The sequence below is a fragment of the Cnephaeus nilssonii genome (genome assembly GCF_951640355.1).
Source record: "Cnephaeus nilssonii genome assembly, chromosome: 11".
Taxonomy (NCBI): domain Eukaryota; kingdom Metazoa; phylum Chordata; class Mammalia; order Chiroptera; family Vespertilionidae; genus Cnephaeus; species Cnephaeus nilssonii.
The window spans coordinates 66,849,736-66,871,342 of record NC_137082.1 but is presented as its reverse complement, the minus strand read 5'-3'; the positions used below and the strand labels follow the sequence as shown (position 1 = coordinate 66,871,342).

General features: G+C 50.0%; 1 protein-coding gene across 1 annotated transcript in view; it reads right to left on the bottom strand.

The window, feature by feature from the left end:
* The window catches only part of PREX1 (phosphatidylinositol-3,4,5-trisphosphate dependent Rac exchange factor 1), a 182,020-nt gene that overhangs the window by 82,194 nt on the left and 78,219 nt on the right, over window positions 1-21,607 (bottom strand). Inside the window, exons 2-4 of the mRNA XM_079783577.1 lie at window positions 17,487-17,558; window positions 13,485-13,607; window positions 3,328-3,432 (exon numbers count right to left, since the gene is read on the bottom strand). Coding sequence (XP_079639703.1) covers window positions 3,328-3,432; window positions 13,485-13,607; window positions 17,487-17,558 — 300 coding nt within the window. The remainder of the gene's footprint in view (window positions 1-3,327; window positions 3,433-13,484; window positions 13,608-17,486; window positions 17,559-21,607) is intronic.

Below are 21,607 nucleotides of genomic sequence, written 5' to 3'. Positions count from 1 at the left end.
CTTACTTTATTTCCTGCAGAGAACAATGCCACATGACATTTAGGTCTCCCCTGCTTGAACAGTCACTTCATGTCAGTAGGGACTTCTCTTGCCTTGGTCATTGTTTTATCCCCATACTTAGTATGATCCCTACCACATGGTAGGTGCTCAATAAAAAGCTGCTGAATGAATGAATGAATGAATGAATGAATAATCTCCACTTTACCGACAGGGAACTGAGACACAGAAAGATAAAGTTCTCACCCCATCTTTCATCTAGTGCACAGCACATCACATCATGAATGGAAAGCCAGATTCTGTGTGTTCCCAACGCCTGAATAGCCCATGATAGACATGAGATGGCACTTCTGCAGGTGGCCAAAAGCTGGGAGATGCCAGCAAGGGGGGAGACAGATGGCATGTGTGCTGGCACCCACACGTCCTCCCTCCTCCCAAGCTGGCCTTCCCCAGCTGCTGCTAGGAAAGGGGCAGTTTGGACCACTAGGAAGACTGCAAGAGAGAGGGGCAGGAAGGACAGAAAAATTGAGGCCCTTCCCTTCCCACATCCCCAGAAACACCACCCTGCTTCCCAACACACGGCTGAGCCCAAGGGGACATCCCTGGAAGGTGGGCTCTGTGCCAGCATGCTAAGCGGTGCTGCCTGAAACTCAAAAGGTCAGTCACAGAAACATGGTCATGTGTGTGGTCTTACGAGATATGACTTTGTTTTTGCTTTTTGCCAAGACTCTTTTATGAATGTGCGTGCAAAACTGGAAACGTAAAGACACAGCTACCAGCAAGGATGAAAAGCATCAGTCCGAATGCTTGAGACACTTGCGACAAAAGTGGACATCAGTCAACCCACCTGCCCTTCCTCAGATGCTCACTGGAAGTGGGCCAAGCAACGGGAACTTACAAGTGAAGGAAACATACATTTTGAATCAAAATTCTAGAAATACTTTGTTGGAGACTGTGCATTAGGGAAAAGTGCATGCAAGAATTTTATGATATAGTTTAGCTCTCTGGACACATGGTTAACACTCCTTATGCCATGTCAGTTAACTGTTGTTCTTTTTTTTGCTGAATGCTGTATGTGTTGTCAGGAAATAAAACAGTTTTTGGGGGTGGGGGCTGGGACTGAACGAGTAGGGGATTTAGAGGTGAAAGACCAGGATTCAAACCCCTGAGAAGCTCAATCATTTTCCAATATGCACTCTTAAAAAGTCGCTTAATATTTTGAAGTCATCAAAATCACCTTTGGCAACATAATCTTCCACCGCAACAGGATTTTCAACTAGGCACATAGCTGCCCAGATGTAAAGCCTACATTTCCCAGCCTCCCTTGCAGCGAGGTGTGGGCATGTGACCCAGTATTGGCCAATGGAATGTGAGTGGAAGAGATGTGTGCTGCTACCTGTGGTACCCTTACAAGGAGAAAGGCAGTCCTTCCTTCCCACCCATCCTGCATCCCACTACCTGAATGCGGAAGTGGGAAGAGGTCTTTTTAGACCACGTTAATGAGGGCACACCACACGGCCTTGGCCCCTGATACTGGAACCCCCAGACTGTCTACATCACGTGAACATGGGAGAGAAAGAAATGCTTACGTTGTTAAACCACTGTTAGTTGGGATGTCTGGAAATGTCACCAAGCACATATATCTTAACTCATACACAACAGTGGCTGGTAAAGCTCCAAGGAGATCACAAATGAGAACCCACTTGACACACCAGTGAAGCTCTCTGCCGTGGTAAGGAAGACCAGCACGGATGTCTAGTGCTTTGCCTGATCAACTTCCATTCCCCACTTACTTCCACGAGTACAAACTGTCCTGTAAGGATCCACCATGCCCTTAGGGCCTGTGATATATGGGAGTTGACCCCGCCCTCCAGCTCCAGAAGGGACCAATCAGAGCCCCAACCCATCCCTCTGTCTACAGCAAGCTTGGCAAACTCACACCCCAGGGCCGCATGCGGCCTACAACGAATATTTTTGCGGCCCAGCCAGTATAACGGTAGGTAAGAAACATTTTAATGAAAATTTCGTAACTTAATTTTTACAATATCCTGTTATACATAATTATTAATAACCAACTACAACGTTCGCTAATGACTGATTACTCTAATCGTGTTGCATTCATTTCCCTTACGCGCCTTACGCGCAGGCGCACCATTTTTCTCCACTAATACTAGCAGCGAATATTTTAGCAGCCGATGGCCACGTCATTAGTCTTGTACTGACTTGTTTGGTATGTGCAACAGGAAATATTTCGCTTTCGGAGAACAAGAAAAATAGGTTTATTTGCGTTACGCTTATTAATTTGTGCAGTTATTCAGTGTCTGGTAGGTTAATGTTCAAGAAAACAATATTCATTTTTATTAAAATGTTCTATTATTTTATGTTAACGTTTACTCATTTATTTCAGCCCTTTGTCTTCAGCAAGTCTCTATACAAAAAAACCTACGTTTCTATGAAAATTGAAGCTTTTGTTTTTTTGCGGCCCACATAAACTTAAACCTTGTTTATTTGGCCCAGTGTTAGCCTTTGAGTTTGACATGCTTGATCTACAGCAACTGGTTCAGAGATAACCTCTGTAGCCAAACAAAGCCAGTGAGCATCAGACCCAGGATTTGGGCCTTACTATTGGGCAGGAGGAATTATCTTTATCCTGGAGTTGCTCTGCTATGAGCGGGTATAAGTGAGTTGCTGAAGGCCACACGGACACCACTTGAGGAGAGCTGCCTGGGAATGGAGCCAAGGCAGAGAAAAGCAGAGTCAAGAGACACATTCCTAATGACATCATTTGAACACCCAGATGCTGCTGTGCCTAAAGCCCTCTCAGGTCTTAATCTTCCCAGTAAAATGAACCAGTAAATTCTCTTTTCTTTTTGTTGTTGTTGTTGTTGCTTAAGCCAATTTTAACTGGGTTTCTTTTACTTGTAATTAAATAACCCAAATAATACAGTCATCTCTACCACTGGAACCACTCTCATTAGAATCACGGTTTTAGACTAGAAATTGGCAAACTTGGCCCTATGGCCAAATCCAGCCCTCTGCCTGTTTTTGTAAATAAAGTTTTATTGGAACATAGCCATGCCCATTTCTTTACATTTTATTTATGGCTGCTTTTGTGCTGTACGGGGGCTGTATGACACACAAAGGCAAAAGTACGCACACTCTGGCCCTTTACAGAAGGTGTTTGGCGATCCCTGTTTAGACAGATTACTCTGGCTGAGGAAGGGGTCGCGCAGCACGGGCAGCATGGGGGTGGCAGCACGAAGCTCTCTTTGCCTACGCTGCACAAGGCTGAAGCACACAGAAGAGGGGCAGGGGTGACGGGTCACTTACCAAGAGGAAGGCACGCACGGTGGGGATCTTGTTCAGTTCCACAAGCAGCCGCAGGGCCTTCTCGTGGTTGCTGCAATATTCCTCGTACACGCAGAACTTGTCCTTCTGCAAGACAAGGACAGAGCCTGAGACAGGTCATGGCAGGCAGAGACGCTCTGAAGTGTGCTGCCAACTAGGCCTGTGGGCCGGGGAGGAAAGGACCCTGAGAGCCTACAGAGCAGGTGGGATTTCAGGTACAGGGGCTCCCACTCGCTGCAGGTCTCTCAGCCTCTGCTTTTGCGCCAGTTCTGCACCCATAGCCTGGGTAACCTTTCTGGCAGCAGCATGGCCCAGGGTCAAGTGTACAGACTCAAGCCAGGTGGGCTGGGCTTGAACCTGGCTCTGCAGCTCCAGCTGTGAACTTGAACAAGTTACCTGACCTCTCCATGCCTTGGTTTCCTCACCTGTAAGCTGGAATGAATAATAGTCCCTAACTCATGGGGTTGTTATGAGGGTTAAAGGAGTTAAAAATGTGAGGGTTCAGCATGGAGTAAGGGCTCAATAAATGTCCAATTTTACTATAAAAATAAATGTCAGATTGTGTCACACCAATGGTGGTCTATTACACTAGGAATGAAATACAACACTTTATGAAGACCTTCAGGATCAGATAGGTGGCCCTGCCTTCCTCTGACCTCACCTCCTGGCCTTCTATCTACTCCTTAACTCTGCCATGCCTGTTCCTACGTCAGGGCCTTTGCACTTGCCATTCTCTCTACCTGGAACACTCTACCTGGAGGCCTGGCTACTTCCCACCATTCAGGACTCCCACCTCCTCAAATGACACCTGGGCTACCCTAGCGAAAGAAGCCACTCAGGTGTTTTCTATCACCCACACACCTGTCATTTTCTTTATGGGGCTCTCACAATCTGGACGACCCAGATTATTTGTTTCTCAGTTGTCTTCCCACTTGGCAGTCAGTTTCCTGAAGGCAGTGAATATGTCTGGCTTGTTCAATGAAATATCCCCAGATCCTGGCATACAGCAGACCCTCAATGAATACTCGCTAATTGAATAAACTCTGCACACCTCCTATGTGCTATGCCCTGTATATATGAACCAGAAGAGTCAAGACTGGCTCCAGAATTTGGGGGAACAAGTAGATCTCTGGTCACTGCCACACAGCAGTGGCATTCCTGAGGCAGGGGGATAATTCTATTGACCTCCCGATGCCCCTCAGTCCAAAGTTGGAGTCTTTCCAGCCTAGAGGTCACCCGTGGGTCATCAGATCTGTAACCATCAGTCAAGGTTTCCGGAAATCAAAGGGACAAGAGCCTTTTTAGCACGAAGCTCTCTACCAAGCATTCTCGGTTCCAAAAACCTCACAGAACACGGCCTCCCAACTGGCCAAACCCCAAACAAGGATGTCCTGGGTAAGGCCACTGGGCAGGGAGGGCTGAAGGACCTCCACCTTGGGCTGGGGGACGGGCAGAAGACCCCAAGCAGCGAAAGAAGGAAGAGGTGGGTCTGCAAAACAAGCAGCTCATCTTGTTTCTAAACAAGCCCCCAGTCATCCTGCTGATGGGTGGCTGCAGGAAAGAGGAAACCAAAGAGGAGGGAGAATGGGTTTCAGAATCAATCAGCTGCCCCAACACACCCAGTGCACAGCGGAGGCTCTGTGTACACCATCTGAGCAGGCAGCCTGAGCAGCCAAGTGCTCACAGCCAGAGCTGATGGCCAGCACGGAGTGTGGCTGAGCATGTCGTACATGAATGAGGGTAAACTCATTAAACCCCCACAATAACCTGGCATGACAATTACTGTACTATACCCACCCACACATGGGAAAACAAAGGAAAAGTCATGAGCCCAGGGTCTCACACCTAGTAAAGGGGCAGAACCAGGATTCAATCTCTCTTAATATCCATGCCAACTTCCAGCTCAAGGTCACACAACAGGGGAGGGGGGAGGGAGGAGGGGGACGGGGACGGGGACAGGGACGGGGACGGGGATGGGGATGGGGATTGGGATGGGGATGGGAGGTAAAAACTATGGGTACAAATTTCAAGCCACAGATCCACGGACAGAGTCACTGCAGCATAATGAAGTGCACAGTGACTCTAGAGCCAGACCACCTGGGCCAGAAACCCAGCTCCAAGCTTCCTAAGAAGTGGGTGACCTCGGGGGCGCTGCCTCACCTACTGATGCCTCAATTCCCTCGTCTATAAAATGAACATAATAACAGACACTCCCCCCCCCCCCCCCCGCCTACTTGGGCTATTGGAAAATTAAAAAACAGTGTATGTAAAACAAGGAGAACAGAGCCTGGTATATAATGAACACTTATAACATTTCAAAGCACTCTAAAAGTACTAGCCACAAACACAAACTCCATCAATAAATGTGAATTAATAGGGAGAAATGCCACAATTATCCAAAGGGTACATGTGTCAGGGACAAACAACCCTAACCCAGACTCCAAAGAACCACCGAACGATCTGAAGCATTATAATACACAAGCTACATGCCCCAAACAACACCACCAATATGGTGAGCACGGAGAATCACGCACTGAGTCACCAACTACAGCACCTCACCCTGTGTCTGCAACCCACACAGGGGACCCTGACGCACTCATACACACAAGGGCAGGGAGGGAGAAGAGGGGACCTCAGCATCCCCCACACTGCCCAAGCAGACCTTCGTTCTAATTCCACTTGTCTCCAAACAAGGACAATGGGGATGGGTAAAAAAGTCTGGACTGCAGGAGTTCACTCAGGCACAAATAAAAAGATGTGAGGGAGGCTGCCAGACACATCTGGAGCCGGGGCCTCGGCTGCAGACCATGGTGAGGCGGGCTGCAGAGAAGAGGAGAGGACTTTTCGTGTTGAGGGTGACAGGAACTGGCCTGGGTCTGGGGCCTGCTCTTGCAGAGAAGGCCTGCAGGGCTTTACAGGAAGGGCTGGGCCCTGAACGCAGACACATGAATGAGAGCAGGAGCTCCCAGCCAGATGTAAGGAGCTTTAGGAAAAAACTGCTCTGCAGCCAAGTGCCGGGGCTTTCCTGGGTCTGCAGACCCTCCCTTTAGTATTGTTCAGAGGTAAGATACCGGAAGCCCCCAGGATCGCTACCAACATCAACCTTGTACGTTGTCAAGTGCAGGTTTTGCAGCCAGACCACCCAGGTTCGTAGCCTGACTCTGTGACCTTGGACAAGGCACGTAATGTTTCAGAGCCTCTGTATTCCTGTCTATAAATTATAGACAATGACCTCCCACCATAAGGTTGTTGTAAGAATTATCAGGTGAATTCATAGCAAGTGCTTAAAACGGTGCATAGTAAGTGCTCGTTAAGTGTTAGCCATTATTACTGCTGTTATTGATGCTGTGGCTACTATGACCATCATTATGATTTCAGCAAATTCATTATCGCATTGGTGAGTCAGTCTACGACAGAGTGGAGCAGAAGATAGGTAGGCTTGATGGCAAAAAAAAAGAAGAAGAAGAAGAAGACAGAGGGAGCGGAGTCGACTCGTAGGTCTGGGGAAGGCACCAGGCAGACTTTAAGAATTATGGTGGGCCTCAAGCCCCGGTGTCTTACTCCTCATTCGTGCACTGTCCATCTCCCCCCATCCACTCCCTGCCATGTGAGCTCCACGGGGGCAGGGCTTGGTGGGGTCACTGCTGTGGTCCCCAGCAGAGTGCAGGCATCATGACTCTTTGATAAATAAAAGCAAGAAAGCAGAAGGAGGAACTGAGAGCGGCCTGACAGCCCTCAAACCAGCCCCATGCTCCTTCCAGAAGACCTTGGTCCACCACATCCACAGCCCCGGCTCTTCGTTGGAGCATCTTGTTTTACTCACCCAGCATCCATTCTGTTCTGGTCCCAGCCCCCAATTCTTCCCCTGAGGAACCTCCTCTACACTCGGAGCCCACTGACCCCACGCCACTCCCAGGCACCACAGGTGAGCATGTCACTCAGGCCAAGCCAAGCAAAGAGATCCCTGTCCCGGCAGCAGTGGTCCAAGCTGGGCCAATGCCAGCCCTCAAGGACCCAGGCTAAAATCAATGTGAAGAGAGGCTGTCTGTGAACTGTTGCTGCTGAGCTGTCAGCGCCAGCCTGAAACACTGAGGACACCGCTGCCACCATGCGAGGCATCCACTCCCCTCCCCCTCACCCCTCAAGAATGAAGCCAATACAGAGGAAAGCAGAGCCTAGAGACAGACCAAGCCCTGGAAACATCAGAGGGGGTCCTGGATCCAGCTACGCCTGAAGCCAGCACACTCCTGAACATTTAGTTTATATGAGCCATACCGTCTTTTTGTGTTTAAGCCCAGCTGAGTTCTTATTTTTTGTCACTTGCAGGAAATACAGTCCTGATACAGGCACACTCTGAAAAGGGCAAGAAAATGACAAAATGGGCCCAAGCCTAGTGAGGGGACAGGGTCTCCCGGTCCACCTCCATCAGTACTGTGAAGGGGCTGGGCCAGAAAGCAGAGACCAATCTGTTTCCTGTCACATGCCAACACCAATTAATAGGTACTGCTGGCTGGAAACTGGTGAGAAGGATTCTGGAGCCCCCAGGGAGCACAGAGGCAGAATGTTCTGATTGATTAGTGATGTCTGCCACAGAGGCAGGAGAGGGAGTAAGTGATAAGACCGCCACAGCTGTGTCATTCCTGATCCCCTGAGCCCCTTCTCGGACACTCTGCAATGTCATCCTCTCCTTCAGCCTGTGAAAAGGGCTGAAGGGACCAAGGCTTGAGGCTTGGAGAAGTTAAATTTAGGAAATGACAACACCCCTCTTCAGAACACCAAACTCAGTTTCCATCACTCCCGTGTCCTTTCATTGAGCCCAAACCCAGCTGTGTCTCAGGCCCGAGACCCTGCAAATCTGGAAATGCTGCTTTTGACAGCTAAGAATCCAAGTGTTCAATTTCCTCCTAGGGCCCCCACAGAGGCGTTGATTGTTTTTCCAGGAAGAAACAAACAGTTGTGCACACACAGATGTGGTGGGCAGGGAACACATGGCTGTGGATCTGGGCTGTGAAGGAGGAGAAGGGGCCAGCTGTCAGCTGGGGACCACTTGGGGAGAGTGTCTAGGCCCCCAGAGAGGACTCAAGGAATGTCAGAGGTGGTGGTTGCTGTCCACCGTACCTGGGGGGTGACACTGGCTCCATGGAGACCCTCTGCTCTGAGCCACTCACTTCACACCCTGAAAGACTGGGACTCGGCACAAGGAAGGAGTAGCTATGGGACATCGCCTGCAGTGGGGAGGGGAGCCCGAGATCCCAGTCTCACTTTTGCAAGGGATTCCCCAACCTATCCACACAGCTGCAGGGAGAGGAGGCTCAAATGTAACTCAGACCAAACCACTTCCCTGTAAAAACTCAGAATAAAATTCCCACAGGCGCTGGCCCCCATGACATCCCAGACTCCCTCCATCGCTCCTCTGCTCCGGCCACCACGGTCTCCCTGCTCCCATCCCAAGGACTCTGCCCTTCCCCAGATCACCCATCTCACCAACTCACAGAGGCCCACCCTGACCAGGTTCCCAGATAAATCATAGGGGCACCCAGCTGTGTGCTCATTTCAGTATTTCAGATGAGTAACTAACTTTTAAGTATAAGTATGTCACAAATGCTGCATGAGACATACTAAAAATTGACTTGTCATTCACCTGAAATCCAAATTTACTCAGCACAAATTTACTCAGCAGCCCCGGGTGTTTTAACTTGCTAAATCCAGCCACCTGTGCCTAACTTCCCACTGTCAGACGACCTTGAGTCAAGTCACTCCTTCTCACACCTGCATTTATAATCTTCACAGCCCACGTCGCCATCTGAAATGACGCCTCTGTTAACTCCCTCACCCTCTGTTTCTCGGGTCCGTGAGCCTCATGGCAGCAGGGAGCAAGAGCTGTCTTATTCAGGGCACCATCCTCAGGGCCTAGTACCGTGCCTGGCACACAATAGGTGCATAGTACGTATTCAGGAGACTTTATCATGTAAGATGGTGAAAAAACACAAACCCTGGAGCCAAACTACATGGACTCAAATCCTGGCTTCCAACACTTCCTGGCTGTGTCAAGTTGCACGATGACTTAACCTCTCTGCGCCTCAGTTTCCTCATCTGTAAAGTGGGTATAATAACAGTACCCACTGTTTAAAGTTGTTAGGGAGTTTTCATGAATTCATATACACAGAGCACTAAGAACAGGGCCCCGCACCAAGAGAACGTTCACTCAGGGCTAGTCTGTGATCACATCAGCAGTAGTGGTTGGGGAGAGGGAGAAGGGGTGAGGGATTCTCCCACTGTCCACAGAGGGGGTGGCGCCCACCAGTGGGCTGGTGTGTCAGCCAGGGCCCTTGCTGGGTCTCGTGCTGCCCTCCCTCTCCTGGAGCCTGTCCACAGAGCTCTGTGCCCAGCTACAACCACAGCACCGGACACCACCTCAGCAGGGAGTGAACAAGCCTGGAGGTGAGGCTGGCCTGGAGACACTGCCCTGGGGTTGTGGTGGACACTGTGGTGGGCCACATGGACCCCATCAGGACAGAGGCCCCCAAAGCCCCCAGGGAGTCCCTCCCCGGGAACGGCCCTGGGCCTGAGGCTTTACACACTCTCCTGGGACAGCCCATGTCCAGGGACTGGGCACTGCGGGGTGCAAAGGCCCACCCCCGTTGCTGCAGTTCCAGGAGACCTGAAGCAGAGTTCCTCCCGGTGGGGAGTGCGCAGCCTCCTTTTCAGCTGCTTCCAACCACCTGTGCTCAAATCTCCAGCTTCCAGAAACCCAGCCCAGAGCAGCGGCTGCTTATGGAGAGTAGGCAGTGGCTCCTCCCTGGGCAGGGGGAAGCGGGGGTGACATTTCCAATTAAAATGATGGCTCTAACTTAAAAACACTGAATCACACAGGAGAAAGCTGACTCCTTTTTCAATTGTTCCAGTTATCGCAGCAGCTCGGTGTGATATGACTCAAACACCATCGAACTCGGTTTATCTTCCCTTTGATCTAATCGGGCAGGCCTCAGGCTCAGAACCCCAGGTGGGGGGGTTTCTAGACAGAATGCGGTAACTCAGTTTGGTTTCTATTGCGTTCCTTTTTAAGGTTACCTTCTATTTTTAGCAATCATTTTCCATTTCCAATGATGATGCAAATTTCCCTTTTTAAATGTCTATTTAAGGTGGGGTGTGTGTTTTTTCAAGTAAATCTATTTCTTAAATGGTCAAACAAATAATAATATGAAGGGTACCCAGTTATAGCAGAAATTACAAAGTGTATGAATCAATGAAGTCTGGCTCTGCCATTAGGAGGGTTCAAATCCCACTTCTTCCACCTATATAGGCCTGACCTTGGATTTAACCTTTCAGGTTGCTTGCCTGTTGAGTAAGCTGTCTGTCCCCTGCTATGCTGGATGCAAGGACAGAGCAGTGGACATGACAAAGTCCCTACCCTCGTGCTGTCGATATCCCAGGGGGGACAGACAAGGAACAAAAAGCAGGAAAATATCCAATGTATCAGCGGGGGATAAGGATCACTGACAATAATAAGGGTGGGGGCCTGGAAGGGCAGGGAGCATGACAATCCTGGACAGAGTGGGCATGAGAGAGCTCACAGAGGAGAGGGCATTTCCGTAAAGATGCCAAGGCAGGAAGGGACAGAGTCGCAGGGACGCCTGAGGGAACCAGCCCAGGCAGAGGGAACAGCACACTCAACAGGAATGAGCTCCCTGTGTTCCAGAACAGCGAGGAAGCCGGTGTGACTGCAGTGGCGAGAGTGAGGGTTCCAGGAACTGGCAGGGCCTGGCAGAGTCTAATGAATCAGCAAGTGCCCCAGACAACGCTGGGAGATGCCAGAGAGTGCTGGGTCCCATGAGCAAATATGTACATAGTGCAAATGAGCAAATGTACACTGAGCACTGACTAATATGCCAGGTGCTGCTACTTTTATTAATTCTCTCAACCACCCTAGAAAATGGGTTTTACTGCCTTCACTTTACAGATGAGGAAACTGAGGCCTGGCCACGTGAGGTCATTCTCCCAGCATCACAGAGCTGGGAAGCAGCAGAGCCAGGAAGCAAGGTCAGGCACCAAGCTCTAAAAAAACTTGCTCTCGAGGGACCAGGCAGGACGTGCGATGGGTTCTCAAGATTCGGGGAAGGTCCTGGCCCACGATGACTTCCCACACAGACTTGAACTTCAACCATCGGTGCACCAGGATTCTGATGGGAAGCACTGTCCCCGTCAATGCCCAATTGATGAGGCTACATGAGGGGGGTCGGGGCAGTGCAGAGGAGAAGGTAATGGAGAAGGGGTTGCCTCCGGGGCAGTAAACTCCCCACCCTCTTTCCTCCAGCTTTCTGTCCCCGGCATCTCTGAACAAGTTAGGAATCCTGCAGAGAGAGTGGGGAGAGCTCAAGTGGACGCTCAGGATCCAGAGACCCTCAGCGATCAATAGTGAAACTTGCTCACCACACCTCTGAGGCTCCAGCACCAAAGTGAGGGGGGCAGGGGCTATTGGCAAACAGATAATGCACCTTGAGGACCTCTTCCCCCACGTTGGCTAAAGTATGGGCTATTCCACCCTTGGATGTCATCACTTCATGGCCAGCCCCAATAATCCACCTCCTCCTGAAAGCCTTCCCTGGTGCCCAGCTGGAATGACGCCCGCTGCTGAGTGTCACTCACGCAGCATCAGCTCAGTGTCGGCCTGGATCTAAGTACGTCACTCACATGAACTCATGCCTCCTACTCCTACTCCTACTCACCCCTTCTCACCATCTCCAATCTACCCCCTGCTCCAGGCCCCATCATCTCAGACGGCACAGTAGCCTCGTCCTGGTCTCCCTGCACCTCCACAGTCCCCTCCCCCACGCAGCAGCCGAAGGGCCCTCTAAACCCACAGCACATCACATCTCTGCTCAGCACCTCCATGAGTGCCCATCTCCCCTGTGCCCTACCTTGTTCTCATGTTCATTCTGCTCCAAACACTACGGGATGGTGGTTAAATGAAGAGAAAGGTATCATCCAACATTTTTTGTTGTTGTTAATCCTCAACTGAGGATATTTTTTCCTTTTTTTTGAGAGAGAGAGAGAGAGAGTGGAAAGGAGGGAGGAGGTGAGGGGGAAGGAAGGGAGGGAAGGAAGGAAGGGGAAAAAGAGAGAAACATCGATGTTCAAGAGACACATTGATTGGTTGCCTCCTGCACATGCCCCAACCGGGACCAGGGATTGAACCTGCAACCCAGGTATATGCCCTTGACCAGAAATGAACTCGAGACCCTTTAGTGCGTGGGCCAACACCCTAACCACTGGGCAACACCAGCCAGGGCAATAGCATCCAACATTCATGAGCATTTACTCTGAGCCAGGAGCTGTTCTGAACACTCTCCTTCCATTAGCTCACTCAATGCTCAATAACATCATGGGCAAGTCTAGTTTTTTACCCATTTTACAAGTAATGAGGACACTGAGGTACAAACAAGTCCAAACAAGTTGCTGAGTGTAACACAGCTTACAAGCAGCTCAGCAGCCTGGCTGGGAGCACTGCCCTCCCAACACAACATGAGCCAGTGGCTTCCCCTGAGCTGCAACTCCGAGGGCAGAGCTACACCAGGCTGTGTCATCCTAGACTCTGACCACCAAGACGTGATCCTTTAGACCAGCGGTCGCCGACCTTTCGGACCTCACGGACCACCAGTGGTGCACGGAGCACCGGTTGGCGACCGCTGCTTTGGAGAAGGGAGTTAGTGATAATGACGACAATGACTACGGCAGCGTCAATGTGCACCCAGAGCTTATTCTACACCAGGGTTTCTCACTCGCGGCACTGCTTACATTTGAGGGGGAATAATGCTGCCATGTGGGCTATCCTGTGCATTAGAGGATGTTTGGTGGCATCGCTGGCCTCCACCCACTAGAAGCCAGTAGCCACCTGCCCCCAACCCCACCCCAAAGCTGTAACAGTAAGAAATGTCTCCAGACAAAGCCAAACATCCCCAGAGGCAAAACACCCATGACTGAGAACCACTGCTCTATGCTACACACTTCACTGCTTTATCTCTTTGAGTCTTTCCATCAACCCAAGGATGCAGGCCTGAGTATCCCTACTTCTCAATCAGGGGAGAAGCCCACTTCCCAAAAGCTGCAGGCTCCGACAGGGGCTGGGGCATGGTACTCACGAATCTTAAGAAAACGTTCCCAAGTTCGTGCTGAGACTGAGGCTCCGGATGTAAACAATACTCCAAGGCAGCCAAGAAATCCTTATGAACTTCCAGGATGTCTTCGATGTTCGAGAACAGGATCTGTGGGGGGAAGCGAGGCCCAAGGACAGTGTCAATCAAGGCACAGAGGGCGAGCTAAATCAAGCATAAAATAAAAATCAAGCATAAAATAAACACATAACCTCCAAAGCAAGTGAGGGTGTGATGAAGTGGACACTCACACACTGAGTGAGCCAGATTACACTAATAAAAACAATGATAATGATAAAAAATATTGCCAACATTAACTAAACAGGATTAATGCCTAATCCTGTGCTAAGAACTTTATATGCATTTACGGCAGCTAATCTTCACTCTGACTCCATGAGGGAGAAACCATTATTATCCCCAATTTGTAGATGAAGAACGGAGGCTCAGAGAAAGTAATTAACATTGCCAAGGTCACACACACATCCAGTAAGCAGCAGAACTGAGCTGCACACCCAGCGTGCAGAGAATTTATTAGACATTCATCTCAGTCTTCATCGTGGCCACAAACGGTATGGCCAACCATATGACTGCTTTTTAAAACAATCAAGGTACTTCAATGCACCATTAGGATGATGTAGCAGAAGAAAATACAATAGGGAAGCATGTTCGACATATGCTCTTTCAACTCTCACGACCAATATATGAGTGCCCATGGCCCCTAACGAGTCTATAAAGCTTGAAATGCACATACACTCTCACCCAGCATTTCTATATTTCAGAATTTGACCTTTCAATCAGTCATTTCCAATTAGGAACAATTTTGCCTCCCGAGGAACATTTGCCAATGCCTGGAGACACTTTTGTTTGTCACACATTGTGGGGGAAGATGCTACTGGCATCTCGTAGGTGATGCTGCTAACCATCCTGTAATACACGGGACAGCCCCCTCACAGCAAAGAATCGTCCAGCCCAAAGTGTTAACTGTGCCAAGGATGAGAACTTGGTGGATGACCACGAACGTATACTGCAGCCTTATTTGCAGTAGCAAAAGACCGGGGAAAGGCCAAATGTTCATTAATGAGGACTCATCAAATAGTTAAACAAACTGGACTGGTCACAATTAACTACATCCCACTACATACTACATACTAAAATACATGTGGCCTCTAAAAAGAATCTGCAGATCTGGATCTATGGATATGGACCACGGAATGATCCTTGATATACACTGTTGTGTGGGGGGAATCAGGGTGCCACACAGAATCCCGGTATTGGCCCGTCTGTGTAAAATAACACACAGAAAGGTCACTCCTCTCCGTGCTGGCAGCAGCGGGGACAGCCTGGCAAGGACACAGCTGGTACCTGTAAGGGCCTCTGGGAAGGAGACTCAGGGGAGACTTTCATCTCCTTTAGGTCCTTTTGAGCTGCATAAATGGCTTTTTCTGTTTCTTTTTTTTTAAAGCATTTTTAATTAAATTTATTGGGATGATATTGGTTAGTAAAATTATATAGGTTTCAGGTACCCAGTTCTATGATATATCATCTGTATATTGCATTGTATGGCCACCACCCAAAGTCAAATCTTCCGAAACAGATGCATTTTTCAATGTAAATTTGAAGAAGGCACTCACATGATTCAAAAATCAAAAACACAGTAATATAAATTCAGTGAGGAGTCCCTTTCCCACCATCTCCCCACTTCCCACCCACCATGGCTCGAGGTAACCTGTGTTACTACTGGTTTACAGCTTCTTCCAGGGTCTCTTATTCATTTGTTCATTCAGCAAGTACTGACTGAGCACCTACTATGTGCCAGGCACTGTTAGAGGCCTGGGGGTACATCAGGGAACAAACAAGTGCCTACCCCCATGGAAGTGACATTCTAGTGAAAGGGGGCAGAAAACAAACAAATAACTATAGTTTGCTAGGTGCAATAATAAACAAATAAAACAGGAAGTAAGTCCCAGGACCGGGCAGAAGAAGTTTGCAAATTTAAATACAGGAGCCAGGGACAGCTGCTCTGAGAAGGTGACATTTAAGTCAAGACCTGAAAGAATGAAGATCAGCCCTGTGGATCCCCGGACCCGAGAATGCACCAGAGAGTCTGCAGAGGGAGACGTCCTGAGGGTGGGTAGAGAAGGCTGAGAGCTCGAGGGCCTCATCCTAGGGGACTCCCAAGCAGTGTCTGGAAGAATCACCCGCATCGTTTGTGGTTAGTTTCCTTTCTCTCATCTGTCAAGATCACCTGGTTGAATCTCTCTGCTTATGTCAAAGACTCATATGCTAGATCTTACTGTTACCCTTGCTTCAAAGAATGGCTGTAAAACTTCAAAATAAATATCTGTCTCCTGAGTTTACACCCAAAAGAACTGAGAACCTGTGTCCACCAAAAGGTGTAACACGAATGGTCATAATAGCCAAACCTGGAAATAACTCAAATATCCACCACAGGAAAATGGATGAGTAAATCGTGGTACATTCATACCATGCTACTACACAGCAATAAAAAGAGTGGATCAACAACATGGGTAAATCTCACAGACATAACAGTGAGCAAAAGGCTCCAGGCATAATGAAAGAGCCCATTTTTATATAAAATTTAAGGACAGGCAGAATCAATTAATGCTAACCAATCAGCAGTTATCCTTGGGGAGGGGGCATTATTGGGATGGGACACAGAGGAGCCCGCATTTAGAATTGCAACCTTTATATATGTGAGTTATACCTCATTAAAAGGTCATTATTTTAAAGAATAGTTTACTGGTGTTAAGAGAGAGGGAGAGAGAGAGAGAGAGAGAGAGAGAGAGAGAGAGAGAGAGAGAGAGAGAGAAAGAGAGATTGAAACATCAATGATGAGAGAGAATCATTGATCAGCTGCCTCCTGCACACCCCCTACTGGGGATCAAGCTCACAACCCGGGCATGTGCCCTGACTGAGAACTGAATCAGCAACCTCCTGGTACACAGGACAACGTCCAACCAACTGAGTCACACCAGCCAGGGTAAGAGATAATTTTTTAAAAAAATACACTGTAATAAATTGCAATCTGAAATTTTATTAACTTTTAAGTTATAACAGGTTGTAATAAAGAGATGTAATAAACAGTAGGTGCTCAGTAAATACTTGCTGAACGAATGAGTGAATGAGTGAATGAATGAATGAAAAGTTCCGATCCCCGCACTTCCAGGGACCAGCCATGCGGTGACCCAGAACAGGTCTCTTTCCATCTCTAAGCCTCAGCTTTCTTACCCAAAACACTGAGCTCAGAATTGTCAATGTGCAGGTCACTGTCCAGATTAATCAAGACATGTGGGCAGGCAGGCAGGGAGGTTGGGGGAGTCCTGCTTGACCAAGTCCTTTGTGTGCTATACAGGCTGGCACCCTGACCCCCTCCCTGCCCTGTCTCCCCTTCTCCCCTGGGACCAGGACCCTGGAGCCCCAAGGACTGAAGGCAGCTTCCCCGGGAGTGAGGTCACACGAGAAAGCCAGGCCCGGGGAGCACTGGGGCCTCCACCGTGCACACAGAGGGCCTATTGACGTCCTCCCGAAACTCCCCAGAGCCACTGCCAAAACGAAGCCTGGACCCAATTATTCATCTCCCTGCCTGCACATTCAATGCCCAGGGCACGGCAGGGGCTGGAGGTGTCAGGCTCCCAGGGGCGCCTGGGAAGGGATTTTCTGCTGGCTGGAAGCCAGGGGGCTTGGCACAAGGAGGCTGGAAGACAAGATGGTCATGTTGAGCAAGGAGAAAGTCCTGAGTTGGGGAGTGGAAGCCTGAGGCTGAGTCCTCCTGACCCACCAGGCACGGTTAGCTCACAGGACTGAGAGGCCTGGGGGCTGCAGGGAGCCTGCTACAGGAAGACAAAAGCTGCTGCTAGCGAGGTGGAGGCATCCCAGACCCCCGAGCACCCTCCAAGCATCGCTCAGGGAGGAAGCAAGGCACACAGCAGCTGGGACAGTCTGCAAAGGGGCCAACCCAAGTGTCCACACCTTGACATTCTCCTCCGTGAGGCCCTTCTCCGCTGAGTCCACCACGTTCTGCCGGATGCGATGCAGAAATGCCTGGAGGAGAAAAGTAGGAAGATATGAGTGTCCACGCCTTGATCTCCCAGGGGGGGCCCGAAAGGAAGGTCTCACGTTCAAACACCAAGTAGGACCTGGGAAGTACCACGTCCAGGGACATGAGCAGCGAATCAGGAAAAACTACTCTGCCATTCAGTCAACAAGTGTTTATGGAGCATCTACTACATCAGGCCCTGTGCAGAAACCACCACAGAGCCCTGCCCTGCTTCACCACCATGGGCCCCTCTCAGACTATTATTAATTTTCCCTTTTTTTTCTTTTTCTAAAAGTTTAATTTCTAAGTAATAACACATTCACATGGCGCAGAAATACAAAAAAATATCTCTCCTACACCGCAGGCCCCATCCATCGAGTCCCTCCCCAGCACCCCCAGGAACCACCACTACTAGGTCCTAGTATATCCTTCCAGAAGATCTTTATGTAAAAAATACACATACATGCTGGTCAAAGAGTACAAACGTCCAGTTATAAGATGAACAAGTTCTAGGGATCTAATGTACACCCGGTGATTACAGTTAATGCTGTATTATATACTTGAAAGCTGCGCTGTGGTGGTAATCACTTTGCAGTATATACCTGGATTGACCCAACACACTGTACACCTTACAGTTACACGATGTTATATGTCAAATATATCTCAATAAAGCTGGAAAAATAAACACATATGTGTATATATACATGCACATACATATTATACATGTATGTACATATATTCTTTTTTAAATATATTTTTATTGATTTCAGAGAGGAAGGGAGAGGGAGAGAGAGACAGAAACATCAATGATGAGAGAGAATCATTGGTCAGCTGCCTCCTACACGCCCCCTACCTTCTGAGGATGGAGCCTGCAACCCAGGCATGCGCCCTGACTTGGTCAATGCTCAACCACTGAGCCACACCAGCCGGGCTATACATATATTATTCTTATTCTTTTTCCCTTTTTACATTCCAAAAAATGGCAGCAAACACAGGATGTGCTGGTCCTGTTTTTTCTACTTAATAATGCAACTTATTTATCTCTCCCTGTCATCACACGGGAAGCATCGCATTCTCTTTTTACGCTGCCCAGGATCCTACTGTATGGATGGACCACAGGCGTTCTACCACTTTTTTCAGGGGCTCGGAACAGAGAAATCACTTCTCTCCAGGTGATGTGATGGGCAACAAAGGAAGGAGCAGCAGGGTCTGTGGGGAACAGGCAGTGCATACCCCTCGAAGGAGTGGCCACTTGTCCCCTCCGAGTGTGGCCCGGTGGCAAGGCAGCAGGCCCAACATCACCAGATGTTCCGGGTTTGGGTTTTTGGGGTGTGGTTGTTGTTTTTTCCCAAGAGAAGCCAGAAATTAGGATTTCTTAAAAGTAAAGTCTCCCAATTTTTAAATGTTGGCAAAACAGCCCTGTTTCTGTGAGGAACTGGATAGGGCTCGAGCATCAAAGTGGGGGGACCAGAGTTGAGGGGTGCAGCCGTGCTGAGAGATGATGGTGGCCTGACTGGTGTGGGTGGGAGAGCAGACATTGGAAGAGCTACTGAGAAAGTCCGGTGGACGGGCCAGGGAACAGAACAAATATGGGACAGAAACGTGGAAATGGGAGACAGCACAGAAGGGAAACCGAGGCCAGTCACGCACAGCAAACCCGGCCTGGTTTGTCTGGACTCTGGGACTTAGCCCCAGGTTGGCCTGGCAACAGCCAGGTGGAGACCCTGCAAAAATGACTTCACGGTCCTGTCACGGCCACAGGGCCAGGATGCGCTATGGTGGCCAGCCAGGAGCCCTCCCTGCAGCGGCTGATTAAAACACAGGGACTCCGGGAGCGGGGAGCCGGATGAGCACACACTGTCCCTGTCAGAGCTCAGCTGCGGGTTAATTAAGCGCATGTCTCATCCAACCACGCTTGTCTGGGGAGATGTCTAAGTGGTGGGGATGTGGAGGGGACAGTCCAGGATGGAGGGAAGCAGGGGAAGGTGGCAGGAAGGAGGCTGGCCCTCCACAGATGGCTGTCAGATCCTTGCCCATCACCCGGAGAGGCGCCCGTGGCTGTGATGAGGAGCTGGCCACCTGCAGGTCTCCACATGGTGGGTCACAGACAGGAGAGTCAGGGACACAGAGCAAGGCAGCCGTGTCTTTGTCCCGCTCACTGCGGGGCCATCTCCACCAGCCCCTCCGCCTGGGTTTACATCCCCAGCCCAGACTTCTCCCCGACTTCCAGACTCCTACCCGGATTTCTGCCGACCCGACGTCCCCTTCTGGATGGCCAAGGGGCAGCTCGAATTTAACCCATCCAAAGCCGAGTTCCTGACCCTCCCTCCGACCCACACCACCAAGCTCTTCCCAGCCTGGTTAATGGCACCTCTGCTGGTGCTCCAGCCAACCCACCGGCCCAGCCCAGTGGTCCTTGATCCTTGACCTCCTTTCTCTGACGCTCCATTTCCATCTGTTAGTAAATGCTATCCACTTCACCCTCCGCATGTATTAACAATCCGACCACTTATCCCCACCTCCGCAGCCACCCTGCTAATCCAAAGCCATCATCTTTCCTGCCTGGACTAATGCAGTCACCTCCTCCCGTGGCCCCTGCCCCCCACCCCACCAAAAGTCTTCTCCACACAGACAGCCAGAGGGATCCTTTTAAATATGTAAATCAGATCCTGTCAATCCACGGCTTAAAACTCTCTACACTATACTTTAAAAAGTCTAAATCTTTCCACAGCCCATAAGGTCCTAGTTAATCTCTCTAAACTCACCTTCCAGCATTCCATCCCCCCACGTCTCAATAATCTTCAGCCATACCTTCCTTCTCTCTTATTTCTTCCACCTGCCAGGCACATTCCTGCCTCGGGACCTTTGCACTTGCTCTTCCTACTAGCAGGATATTCTCCCCCAGCTCTCCTCTGGGCCAGCTTCTTCTCATTCGTCAAGCCTGAGCTCATATGTCACCTCCAAGAGGCCCTCCTGTCTTCATGCACTTATCACCTTCCCGTCTGGCATTAAAAGCGGACTTAACAAATAAAAAGACTCAGGTTAAGCGATCTACACCAGCTCCTAAGGGAGAGGCCAAGACAAGAGGGAGCATGGCTGGAATGAAACTTTTACCCTAATCCAACAGCAGAGGCCAGGTTTGGAAACTGACGATTTGATTGTGTGTGTGACCTCAGGGAAGTACATTAGCTTCTTTGAGCCTCAGTTTATTTTCCCCAAATATGGAGAACTTAATAATAGTGTCTTACCTTCAAGACTGTATCAGGATAAAGTAAGTGGACGCTCCATGAGGGCAGGGACCTTGCCTCCCTTATTCCCAGCTGTCACCCCAGGGCCTAGCCTAGCGCCTGGCACTCAGAAATCAAAGGAAGGGATAGAAAGTGCCTGGCACAGTGCCTGGCACATGGCAGGAGCCTCAACTGGGGCCATTGGTAACCTGCTGATTTTTCTTCTTAAAGGAGAATGCGTGGAGGGGGACAGGGCACAGGGGTTTCACCAGGGGTTCCTAGAGGATGTTTCCCCAGGGCCTGTGATGCTGCTGGGAAATCCAGCCTCCAGCCTCCTCAGACCGGAGGGGGACAAAGCACAGCCAGGGAGAGCAGGAAGCTGGCCGTGCAGTGAGGCTGACCTAGATCGGGGCTTCCTGTCCCGGTTTCTTCACACGAGCAGGGCCACCACTATTGTGCTGGGACAATGAGAGGCTCGGGCCACCCACAGAGGAGCCGCAAACAGGCCAGTGTGATGGGCTCCATGGGCAGCTCGTGACCCGGAAAGAATGGGCAGGCAGGGGCTACGGGCCCAGCCTCGTGCTACCCAGGACACGACCGGCTTTTCCAGGCGGCGCCAAAGCCCTTGGTGCAGGCGGGGAATGAAGGGACCCACTGGGGCCGCTCCTTGTCCCGGTCCTGACGGCTCTGGCACACTCGGCCAAAAGCAGCGCTCAGCCTGGAAACCTCCCGTAGAGATGAGACCGTTCTCAGGATTTCCCGGGCCGCCTGCGACTCTGCTTCGGCCGTGGAATCTCTGTCCGCGCCGCACCTCTGCCTGGGCCACC